Here is a 12305-nt window from a genome sequence, read left to right on the forward strand (position 1 = left end):
ATTGATGCATTTTGATGATACTCAGTCCCATTCAGCTCTGTGTTTAGTTGTCTAATTGCCTCTGTGATTATCCTACTTGTACATATGACCTTACTACTGCTGAAGGATGAGTGAGTGTAAAAAAAAAAAAAAAAAAAGTGGAATGGGGCCAGCGTAGCAGCTTTGCTCCTCTTCAAGAGGTTCTGGACAGGAGCCAAGTGATTCTACCGAAAGCTGCTATGTTTCACAGAGAAAGTGTCCCTATTGATTACAAACCCCATAACCTTTTTATTCTCTCATGTCTGCTATTACACAATGAACACCCTCTTGCTTCAATTGCAGACAGAAACCATGGGTCTCTTTGTACTCGTAATTATTACTATTTTGGAATATAAAAGATGGAGCATGCAAGAGGGGGAAAAAATAGCAGCTGTTGGACCTTATGACTTGATTTCACTGTGGGGTTTCAAATGAGAACAACCTCTGCGCCTCCCCCAGTCCTCCCTCTGCTCCTGACCGAGCTTGGCATAGCCTCTCCCCCTGCACTGCAGTGCTGCTGCTGGTAATGCCTTCTGCTCAGCCGTGCCCTAACCGTGCCGTCCAGGGCCCTTTGTACCTCAAATCAGAAACCCTGGTCACTTCTCGTGTTTGGTGCTGGGGTGTTGTGGTGCTGGCTGGCGGAGGGTGTCGTTGGGAGGGAGAAGGGGGTGTGCGTGGCTGAGATGAGCACTGGCAATCCTGCAGCCTGGCCTGTGCCCCCTTCTCCCTCCAGAAGAAAATGTTTGAAAATGTGGAGGGAGAGACAGTGCTCCCCATTCAGGGAGGGTTTGCCAGCTCAAGACCAAACTGCTTGCCCAGGTCTGCTTGATTTGATGATACTCAGTGGAGAACATGTTACTAGCTCGCAGGGAGAGCACGGGAACACCAGGCAGTTTCTCTGCAGTGGTATCCACAGCCATTGCCAGGCCTCAGACGAGAAAAGGCTTCTCTCGGTGCTTTAGAAGAGCCCTGGACGCAATGCCTCTCCTGAGCACGATCCATCACTCGGGATGCTCGGGGGTGTGCAGGATCTGCCAGCCTTTTTGGCTTATGTACGGGAGAAAGTGGGTCATGTCTCATAAACAGATTTCAAACACTTCCATCCACTGAAGCTTCTGGTTTTGTATTTCTGCTGCTGACACCTCCTCCCTCTTGTCACTATACCTGCCGTTTCCTTCCTTGACCACCTGGGCTTCGGCAAGGAGCAGGTCAATAGATTGCAGGTTGGAAAACTAGGGAAATCTTGTATGCTTGTCTTAGTCCCTTGTATTTTAACTAGCAAGGCAACCCTGACTCAGTCTACTGCTTAGATGAAATCAAGGTAAGCAGCAACCTCCTCTAGTACAGACCATCCTAAGAGCATCAAGTCTGTCTGTACAAGGATCAGCCAGGCCCTGAGCCCCGCAGAGGGCTGGGCTTCCAGCATACTCAGGGATGGAGATGTCTCGCAGCGTGGCAAGTAGCTGATGGTACGCATGGGCAGAGGCAAAATAAGCTGGATGACCTCTGATGACAGTTGAATCCCTCTTGCTACTAGTTTACATGAGAGCGAGGATGCGTGTCTGGCCACGTGTCACAGTAGGGCAATAATCTTTCAAGATTCACAGTCTTGATTGTTTAAATCCAGTGAAAATAGCCTTGTTTTAAGGCACCTCCTTTTTTTTCAAGAATAGCAACTCTGTGTTGGGTATAAAATCGTTAGGAATGTGATCATTGTGGAGGAAAGGCTGGTTCATGTTCAAAAGACTCTTGTAGGAGATGCCTAAGCAGAATAAAGCTCTCGACCTGGGCTGTCGTCAGGTCTATTGTTCACCAACAAAACGCTGCCGCGTGCAGCTCTCATACCAATGCATACAAGAAGGTACGCAACAGCTGCCTTGGCAGAACTGTGCAGAACAAAATCTACAGATTTCAGCAGCTCATAACTAAAACTTAGGAGGTGCTGGGTTTTTGCAGCCCTTGGGCACAGATGAAAAGCTTCTAAGCGCCGCTGGCTCCACAGAGGTGTGCAGCCACCGTGTGAATCGTTATCCCTCCTCTCGCGCCCGCTCGGATAAGTAATTCATGCCTAGCGTGAGCCCACCCACTTGGTGGCGAGTTGCCGTTGAGGCTCGGGGACGCACTGCACCATTCATGCTTCGGTCTAACCGATTCCAGCCCAGTGACGCGAATTTAGCTGTGATCTAAAAATACCTCTGCTCCCAGCTGATGCGCCCTAATCGCAGCACTACCGGCCACTTAGTCGCACGGCTGCAGCAGGCGTCGGACAGATGGAGCAGAGCATGCCGAACGGTGCACGGCTGCTGCTGGGCAGAGGGCTGATCAGAAGCGCGGCCCCTGTACCCTCGGTGTCTGGCTTCTTTTCTCCTAGCTGCAAAGAGCCTTTGTTTTCCTGAGCGCTCAGATCTGCGCTGTTTCTGCACCACGTGAGAAGTGGGGCTGAAGTTACGTGCAGGCATGCAGGAGGCCCAACCCAGGAGCTAAGCAGGGGATGCTGATTTTCTTCACTGGATAAACTGAAATTTGAATTTCTTTAAACCAAAATCAAACGGGGATGAAATGGGGATTTTTAGGGAGCTGGGATTTTATCTGTCAGGAAAGCAGCTTGTGTATTTCTTGTACATCCAGGGCTGGCTGGCTGTCACTGTGCAGCAGTCACCTTACAGCACCTCCTGTGTAAACTGCAGGCTTTTCCCCAGGTTATTTCTTTTGTTCCTTCAGACAAAAAGGAGATAAACATGGTCGGTCAGTGGAGCTGCTTCTGCCTGAGTCTGTGCTCCCAGGCCTTTGTAGGTAAGAGATCCATCCTGTGCCCAGGAGGCAAGCCAATTAGGATTGACTCAAGCTTTGATGGCTTGCAACAGGAATGGCAGAAAAAGCGCCGGTCCCTGGCAGCTCACCCCATAACAGGGCACAGAACAACCAGAAAATCTGGCTGCTGCAGCTAGCCCACAGCACCGCAAGCTGCAACCCAGGACAAGGTGCCAGGCTGTGGGGTGAGGAGCAGGTACTCTTAACTGGTCAGAGCTTGCCACTCTGATCCCTGTCTCCAGCATCATGTTTCCAAAAAAAAAAAAGCAAATCCTGGACCCTTGAAGGTATTCCCACAGTTCCCAGTGACTCGGTGAGAGGCGAATGCTTATTTCTGGATGAGGGATTTGGGGCTCAGGTTCCCAGCGGTGAGAGCCGGCACCGGCCTGAGGCTGTTCTTGAGGGCTGGAGCCGTATGGCCACGGAGGAGCGAGTCTCTGGAGTTGTGTGGTGGGGCCAAGGTGTACTTAGGATGCACTGCACATCTTGAATTAATTAGAGCTCCATTTCATGCATCTGCCTCTTAGGAAGAGGTTATGATAGTGCTATGGAGAAAACCATATTCAGAAATGCTACTTGTAATGAAAACACAAGGTCATAGTTATACCTCAGCGTTCTCATCTTTTATGAATCCAGTGCTAAATTAATTGATTTTGGTTTTTTAATTAAAATATAAGAATCTAGGTGCATAAAGGTAGATTCATGGACTGTTACAGCTCAAGTAATTTGGGTGCTGCTGGTACAACTATACCAACTGAGGTTTCCCCTGCAACTGAACATGTGCTAAAGCTCAGTCTGCCTTGTTTGCACTGTTTTTTCAAGATGCTAAGTTTGATTAAATTTTAAAGGACCATTACATTAAGCTAAGATATGCAAATCAGATTAGCTAAATGTTTTTCTTTTTTTAAATTCCACTTACCCAAACCCACAGAGTGAAAGAGGACAAGCTGACTTGCACATGGAGACTGAATGCCATTAACAAGGAGGCAATTAGTTGCTTTGCTGTTCAGCAGTTCAGGAGCTTTGGTTTTGCTTATTGCTGGGCCACAATGTGGTGTGAAACAACAGCTTTAGTGTCTGGAGTTGAATATGGCTTTATTGCTATGCATTGGTCACTTTAGTTTCTTTCCCCCCCGAGTAATTTGCTAATGCTAGAACAAAGAGAAATTGGATTTTCTTGCTGGAACAACCTGTGACAATCATATGCTAACTTCCCCGGTAATTTTTTTTTGTATGCGCAAATCTAGTAACCTGATCGTTATTTAAATTATAGAACCCATGCATATTACATGTGTTGGAAACGAATGTACTGTCATAATATTGACCAAAGTGCCTCCCCGCTGGATCCGAGTCTACAGATGCGTTTTGGTATTTGAATGCAGTTCTTCGCTGGATGCTCAGAACCATTCAGGTGTTACTAGAAACGGTGTGGGGATGTTTTCAGCTACCGCAGCATAAAATGTAGGGATTAAATTTCACTTCCCGATATCCAGTGCTCGTTGCAAAATGCCGTGAAGGTCCAAGTTCAGAAAAGGTATGTTGGTGTTAATTGAGTTGTGCATGTCCTTTGTGAAAACTCCTGTTGTTGCCAAATGGTTATCTTGGCTGTTTGAGTTTGGAAATGAAATTCTTAAGCTATATGGGTAGAAGATTTAAGCATGTCCTTTGCTTTACCCAGAAGGAAAGTGCTGTTGAAAAGAACTTGATTACTTCAGTGCAAGGGAGGAGACCTTGTCCATATGTTCTTCCCTGTGTTTCCACGTGTGCTATTTAGTTGTTCGACTGAGGTAGGGTAAAGAATTCTGTTTAAAAAAGAAAACAAACAACTTTCACAAAACAAAAAAAACAAACTACCCTGAAATATGGACTGTTGTCAGAGGCTTCCCTGGCCTTGATGATAGGGAAATCTTTCTGTATCTTTACGTTGTGCTTCAAGAGTTTTGAGAATAAGCATTGAGCCAAAAGAAAAAGCCCTGTGAAAAGTTGCTTAGCAAGGTCGGATGTGGGCTCTGCCGACTCGCACAAGGACTGGTGTGGCTCTGGTTTGCAGAGTCACCAGACTCCACGTGTGCCTGGGTCAGCACGGCTCAGCCCTCCGCCTGCCTGTGCCGGGCACTGACCGGGGCTCCGGTGGGTGCTGTGCTCCCGCTCGTAAACCAGCAGCCTTGCTCAGAGCTGGGCTCGGCTCTCTGCTCCCAGCAAATATCTGCCTTTTTTTCTTTCTTTTTTTTTTAATAGGCTGTGCTGTCACATGGCATTAGTGGTCCTGCCTTCAGCCAGGCTCAGCCTGGCACTGTTGCTTAGCAACTCTGCCCGATCTCCAAAATCCTGACACTGGGGAGCACAGGAGGGATGGGAGCTGCTACCTGGGGGGAGAGGGGGTATGTTCTCACCAGTCCCCATATCTGTGCTGAGAGAGAGGGGGCAGGAGGAGTCGGGCGAGCTGAGCATCAGCACTCCAGCCTGCTCACGATTGCTCCAGGTGTCTGGCTGAGACAGGGTATGTTTTGTAGGGTTTCCTGCACTCTTCAGGGGGTAACTGAGGTCAGACAAGGAGGCAGAAAACAGACTTTCCTAGGAGTTTGCCCTGCCTCAGTTTCCCTCCCTATACCCCCCTACAATCAGAGTTTTGGGGCAGGAGAAAGGACAGCAAGGGTGGCAAGAGGTGATGCCAGGCTGGAGCTGCGCCACCATGGCCATTCCCTTCCGTGCCTGACAGAGCGTCCCACATCCCTGCACAGAAATCTGCCCCCCAGCAGAGACAATGACTGTTTAAATTGTGAGAGGTGCCATCTCATGGTTGAAGGCTTTGGCGCGAGAGCAGCTGCTCTGTGGCCCCATCTCGCCTGCTGTGCCCCCAAAGCACAGCTCTCCTGGATGGCAGGAGCGTTCCCCTCCTCTGCGATCACACTGAGTGATGGGGTACAAGCCCCATGGCTGCCAAAATTACAACTTCCCGCTTGCAGCCTTGCTTCCGACCCTGCTCCCACGCTCCCTGGGGAATGCCTTTGCTCTGACAGCATCCCCCGGCGGAGGGGGAGACTGCTGGCAGCAGGAATAACGATTGCTGGAGAAAGTCTGAGACCCTTGCCAGCAATTCCCCTTCCAGGATACATGTCCAGAGGGGCTTCAGACCGGTTAAAACTGGGCAAACAAAACCACATTTAATACCAACATCCCTTACAAACAAGGATGCGCTCTCTGAGCCGGCGCTTCTGTTGAACACAAGCAAAGCCCTGGAGGCTGCTCTCTCTGCCTGGGGGGGGCACAAGGAGATGGGAATTTGGGCTTCATCCCTAGCAGGTGATGTCCCTTCAGCGCAGGCTTCTCCCAGCTGCGCTCCCTGCAAGCAGAGGACTGCTCTGCATCGCCCGTTCCCCTAATCTGGATGAGTTTGTTGTACAGAGGAGGAGTGAGTAGAGGTGGGAGGAGGAGACAGAGGGAGTGAGGGGTTTTTAAGCAAAGGATCTCATTAGTTACTTATATCTGCCAGTTTCCATAGTAACTGAGGAAGAGAGGAAACCTAAATCTGAGTGTGTCTGGGTAGCTGGATGCCTGAACCCTCCTCAACCTGCACGCAGCTGCTCTGAAGCCTGGGGAGCGAAGGGGTTCAGCCCAGCCATGGGCAAAGGGTCCAGGCTGCCCGTGGAGTTGCTCTACAGCTCTGGCTATCAACGCTGCCCCGGGGAGAGGCAGCGGGTCCAGGTCTCTGCATTAGGGCATGATTTGTGGGGCCCTCTTCTTTCCTGCTTTTACTGTTCCCTGGTGCATGAACAGACTTGGCTGTCCCCTCTCTAATCCCTCCGTGCACCAGCACAGGCTTGCGTCCGTTCTCAAATCCGGCACTGATGCCGACGGATCTCAGTGTTCGTACGTGCAGGGATGAATTGCAGCTGCACGGTTGCTTCGTGCCGCTTCTCTGCTGCTGTCCTGCTCCTCCTGCTCCTTGAAATGGATCCCATGTTCCCAATCTCTTGGATTTCAGCGCAAAATTAAGGCCACTTTTTTCCCCTGCTTTCTGTCAAAAGTGCCCAACCTGCTGCTAATGGCCCAGTATAGACAGGGTGTTCCTCCCCAGCTGAGAGCTTGAAGGGGTTAAATTTCTCCTGTTGGGCACCAGGAATGGGAATTTACCGGTGATGCTTGTCAGGTGTGGAGTCCTCTTCCCTGAGCCTTCCACCCAAAGTGTGAACATGCCCCTTTTGCTGGCACCCAAAGGCTGAGGTTTGCCCTGCTCTGTGCAGAGAAACCCTCTGGCATCCAGAGGCTGCTGGGTTGGGTCTTTGTTCTGCGTATTTGTTTTTGTTCTTGTTTTTCTGAAAGGTCCCTTAGAAATAACGCACGGCATGGTTACATCTATACAGGCCCTCAGGTGAAATCACGCATCTTCTGCGAGTGCTGAGGTCGTACAGTGTGTTAAAACTGTATCACAGCCCTGTGATGTCTAGAGACAGCTGTGGGTTTTTACCCTTTCAAGTGCTTGCTTTAAAAAAAGAGGAAAGGATTTTTACTACCTTGTAGGACATTGGTTTGGCCAGAGGTGTCTGTGTGTGAGAGGTGGGAGCAGGAGGGAGCTGTCATGGTTGGGACGGGACCTCAGAACCAGGCACCCGAGCGAGTCTCAGGCAGTGATCTTTGTTCTTCTCCGCCTTCATCTTCTGACTTTTGGCTGCCTCCAGCTTAGCCTGCCTGGGGCTTGTTGGGGGTTGCAGATAGAGCAGAGTCCTCTTGCCCTCTGAGCTGCAGACTTGCGCCTTGATAAAGGCAGTAAGTCCTGAGTGACCCAGAGCGCTGAGCAGTAAGTGAAAGCCCTGCAAGATGGGCTAATATTTCACAAGGGATCACAGCCTGAAAGGATTGAGGTGGGTCTATGGAAGCAAACAGGAATTTTTTCTCCTTGTGTCACGTCTGCTCCTGTCCCCAGGGAAAACTCTGGGACAGAAGTCAGCGTTTCCTTGTGCACTTGCATCCTGGGAACGCTCCTCTGGGCTCTCCTCTCTCCACAGATGATGAATCTGAATTAACAAATGTTTTTCTTCCTTCTCTCTGAAGACACCGTCTCCAGCAAACTGCAGAACAATAACGTCTACACCATTGCCAAGAGGAATGTGGAGGGTCAGGACATGCTCTATCAGTCTCTGAAGCTCACCAATGGAATCTGGATCTTGGCTGAGCTTCGCATTCAGCCGGGGAACCCAAACTACACGGTGAGGTGTCAAACGCGGAGCGATTTCTCCCTGCTTTGCCTAATGTGCTTGTTTTGGGGGAGATCCTGTTAATTTGACTGAGGGGGGTTAGGAGTGCCCACTGAACTGGAAAAAAAGTGGGAAACAACAGAATTACACTGCTCTGTTACCAGTGAGCTGGGATAATGCCCACTCAGCAATGAGCAGTTACTTGCCAAGGTTACCCAGAGATAAAGCCAAGAGACATTAGCGAGAAAGCATTGCCAGGACGCCCTTCCCCCTCTCATAAACAAGGAGAAATTTATGTCCTGCCGCGTTCCTGCAGCGGAGACCGGCTGTCTGGATGTCAGAGCCTCTTTGGCCTTGTGCTGGCATCAACCTATGGCTGGTGGGAAGGTGCGGTCTGTCCTGCATCCTGCACCCGTATAGCTATTCCCTTTGCTTTTGCTCCCCTTCTGAGGACCTGTGTGTCTGTCTAAGCATCCCGGTGTTAGAGGATTTATCTACTGTTGGAAGCTGTTCCAGGAGTTTCAAGAGAAATCCATGGTCTGGGGACCTGCAGGGTGAAAGCGAGCGATAGAAGGTGATTTAAAGTGTTTGCACGAGGATTGATGCCGCAAGCCTGGTCTCAGCCCGATCCTTGCTTTAGATAGGGGTGACAGCCAAGTTTGTGTCCATCAGGACTGAGCAGCAAATCGTTAGAAGCCGCCGGGCTTAGTGCTGTGATTTACAACATGGGGGCAAGCAAGTCCCTTGTCTGGGGTGATGTCCCCTTCCTTCGTGCCCACAGAGGTTCCTACATTTGTTAAGGAATTTGGGAACACCACAGTGGGAGTTTGCTTTCACGTACCTCCTCCTGCTTGTGGCAAGCTCTGACAAGGCAGTTCGGTGTTGGTGATGAAGGAAGCAGTACCCATGAGAAATATTCTGGGTGACTGTCATCAGCCACATCCATGATCTGTCCAACCCATGCTGTAGGTCAGACATTTCCAGTTGCCTTCGTGGAGATGGTCGAAAGCTCCTGCTTTCCTTTGCACCACTGCTAACCTCTCCTCTCCTCCTTTCCACAGCTCTCCCTGAAATGCCGAGCTCCCGAAGTGTCCCAGTACATCTACCAGGCCTACGATGCCATCTTGAAAAACTAACAGGAGATCAGCCTGTGCCTCGCCCTGCAGAAGGAGGGGGGAGAAAGGGGTCCCCGGATCCTCCTTCACCGCTAGTGCGGGGAAAAGCACTCTTAACTGGAAGCAGCTGTATTCATGTGTAGGATTTCAGTCAAAGGCACTGATTAAACAAGGTAGCAATTAGTATCCACGTGCTAATGATGATAGGGAACAAACCCCTTTGATATTTTTAGCGTCCATGGAGTTTGTAACCACTGCTTCCGACTACTCCCACGTCCCCCTCGCCCCTCACTCGTTGTCCGTTCTCGTGGGCTTCTCCATTTTGTGCCAATGTTCAGTGTTTTCTAAATGGCTTTAGGCGTAGTTACGATTTTGTAAAATACCGCTCATTGAAAAAAAACAAGCAAAAACCACACATCGGCTCATTAAAACAAGGCAAAAGTGTCGAAAACATACACTGCACTTTATTTTATATTTTTATACATTTTTTTTGAGTTTTTCTATTGTAATTGGCTTAAAGGGAAGGTGATTCCAAGGAAGTATTGGGAGCCCTGCAAGGAAGTCTGGGCTCTAGCAGGGTGAGCACGGCCTCGGAGAACTAGGAACAGAGCCATCAGTTCGGTCCGTGGAGGCAGATGGGAGCCCTAAAGAGAGGGGGTTTTTTATTACACTTGTGCTGGCAGACTCAGCTCCGCTTTTGATGGTGTGTTTTCACTCCGACCATCTCCCTGGCTCATTATCTGCTGATTTGAGAAGCGAGGCTGCTCTTGTGTGGGGAGGAGCTGCGGACTTAGATTGGGATTGGTAACGGGACAGCGGTGGATGTAACGAAGGAAACGAGCCTGCTCTTGGAGCAAAAGGCTTTTGCCAGAGCTCCAGGTACGGTCTCTGCGTCCTCACCCATCCGCAGCCCCTCTTCTTGTTCTTTCCGTGCCTGCTACAGCCGAACTGCCTTCTCGGCCACCCCCTGAGCTGTGCCACCTTCACCCGGCGCTGTGCTAACCCCCGGCCATCCCCGAGGCTCGCAGTGCTAAATCCAAATGTGGCGGTGCTGCTTCACCCCCGGGGCCGCAGGCATCAGCCGTGCCCCTATGGAGAGGGGCTGCTGCTGGCAGTGTCGCGGGGTGCCACGGGGAGCGGAGCGGCTCTCCCTCTTCCCCTGCTATCCCCCAAACCTGGGCTGTGGCACGACGGGGGGTGGTTTGGGCTCCGCGGTGTTTGTGCCCTGCCTGCCTGGGGGCTTCGGGTCCCGCCTGCGCTGAGTCGAGCAGATCTTGGGAGGCGTTTCTTCCAGTTGCAGCTTGGCTCTTTGTGCCCAGAGGCACACGGTAACGAGGGCCAGTCGGGTTCCTGCTCTCACCCCGTGTCCCAAACAGCCCCGTGCCCTGGCCCCTCTTTTCCTACCTGTCCTTAGGGCCAGGACTGCTTCCCTTTCCTGTCCACAGCTGTGGACTCGCCACGTTGCAACCACTAAGTGCTGCGGCAACAGCAGTGAAAGCAAAGCCTCTTGCATGTCCTGCTTAAACCAAGCCACTAACCAGAACAGCTTTGCCCTCCCCAGCATGCTTTGACGCCATCTCCTCCCCAGTGAGCAAAGCTCTTGTGCATAGCAACCCCCATGTTGTCTTTTTAGATGCCACATTTAAAGTCAATAAATGTTTTATGGTGGGAGATGGTTCATCAGGGCTTTGGCACTGTCTGCAACCAAGAAGCCAGTGCTGGGAAAAGGTCACGATGCCCTGGAAGAGACTCCAGCAGGGCCTGGGAGCTGCAGGACCCTGAGGAAGGTGGGGTCCCTGTGCAGGAACCCCTGTGCTCTGGCTGGGGAAAAAGTGGGGCAGAGCTGGAGCAATCCAGCCCTGGAGCCCTGCCCACGTGTGCTGGGAGGTGATTTGTTCCAAGCCCTGTGGGGGCACTGCAAAAATCATTAATAGAGCAATTAATGAAGCATCAGTGGCGCTGAGCGCAATGCTGTGTCAGGGCAGGGAGGAGATGGCAGAGGGTCAGGAACAAACAAGCCTCCGCTAACCAGCGGTGTAGCTTCGATGTGGGGAGGGGGATGATGAGCGCTCCCTTCTCTTGCCAAATTTCTTCCCAGCTTTCCGGGCATGTGGGGGTGTCTGCGCTGCAGGGCAGAGCCTGGGCTCGGTCAGTGCTGTTTCGCCCTTCTCTCCCACCATGCCACTCGAGTGTTCGCCGCGTAGTTGTGTTGCTCTTCAGGCTTTACCTGCCGTCCGTGTCAATAAACTCATTTCCATGATGCTGCGGCTCTGTGTGGCTCTGTGGGGCTGGGGAGAGGATCCGATTCTCCTGCTTTTGGCCCTGGTGCTGGAGCAGGCAGGGCTGAAGGCTGGATTTGGTGGGATTTGCTCACTGGGAGCCTTTTGTCCTCTTTTCACCTGTCACTTTTCTACAGCGGAGACCCCCCAAATAGGGGCTTGCATGGTGAGGAGGTGGCAAGCATCCTTGGTTTCTGCCTCTGGCTGCTGCTCTATTCTCGCGTCAAAGGGCAGCGTGGAGAGGGCCCTGGGTTGCAGGGGGCACTGGTGCCTTGGCATGGCCAGCCTCTGATGAGGAGCGGGAGGAAGATGGATGTACCCACTTAGCCCTTTCTGGGCCACAGGTGGGCTTTGTGTAATGTGACCTGCTTTCCCTGCAAGAGAATGATAAAATCATGTGAGTTGGTGATGCATTCAGATTGCTCTGGACCAGTGCTGGGATCTCCTAGAGGGCTTTGCCATCGCTGTGGTCCTGTCTCAGGCAGGATGGGTTGGGCTGCAAAACCTCTGAACCAGGTCAGAGCCAAGCTCAGGTGGCCCCAAACTCGGCCCTCAAAGCTGCCAGAAATGCAACAGCAGAAGCAGGTTTGGGATGTGCCCCTCCCCAGCAGAGCAGCTCTTTCTCTCACCCCTGCCCAGCCTTGGCTTAGTGGCACGTGGAGATAAGGTAACTTCTGCCCTCCGAGGACCTGAGGTGGCAGGTTCCTTATCAGCCTGCGGTGCCCTGCACAGGGGTGGCTTTGTGTTAGCAGCTGGTGTATGTGTCTAGTAGTGACAGGCTGGTTTGGGGTCACTAACGTTGCTGTCGTGTCCATTCGTGCGTCTCTGATGTACCTGGGATGGGCTGCATACCCCTGGGAGGGGAGGGGATGGGATGGGATGGGATC

The 12305-nt window shown here is 51.5% G+C and overlaps 1 protein-coding gene across 3 annotated transcripts in view; it reads left to right on the forward strand.

Annotated features, from left to right (window-relative positions):
• Nucleotides 1-11399, forward strand: part of AP2B1 (adaptor related protein complex 2 subunit beta 1) — an 81645-nt gene extending 70246 nt beyond the window's left edge. For 2 of the 3 annotated variants that reach the window (XM_054847550.1, XM_054847549.1), the window contains exons 21-22: nt 7882-8036; nt 9086-11399. In XM_054847550.1, coding sequence (XP_054703525.1) covers nt 7882-8036; nt 9086-9160 — 230 coding nt within the window. In that variant the 3' untranslated portion in view covers nt 9161-11399. The remainder of the gene's footprint in view (nt 1-7881; nt 8037-9085) is intronic. The other variant, XM_054847551.1, reaches the window with a different exon arrangement.
• Nucleotides 11400-12305: the final 906 nt, after the last annotated feature.

The sequence above is a fragment of the Grus americana genome, chromosome 19 (genome assembly GCF_028858705.1).
Source record: "Grus americana isolate bGruAme1 chromosome 19, bGruAme1.mat, whole genome shotgun sequence".
Classification (NCBI taxonomy): Eukaryota; Metazoa; Chordata; class Aves; order Gruiformes; family Gruidae; genus Grus; species Grus americana.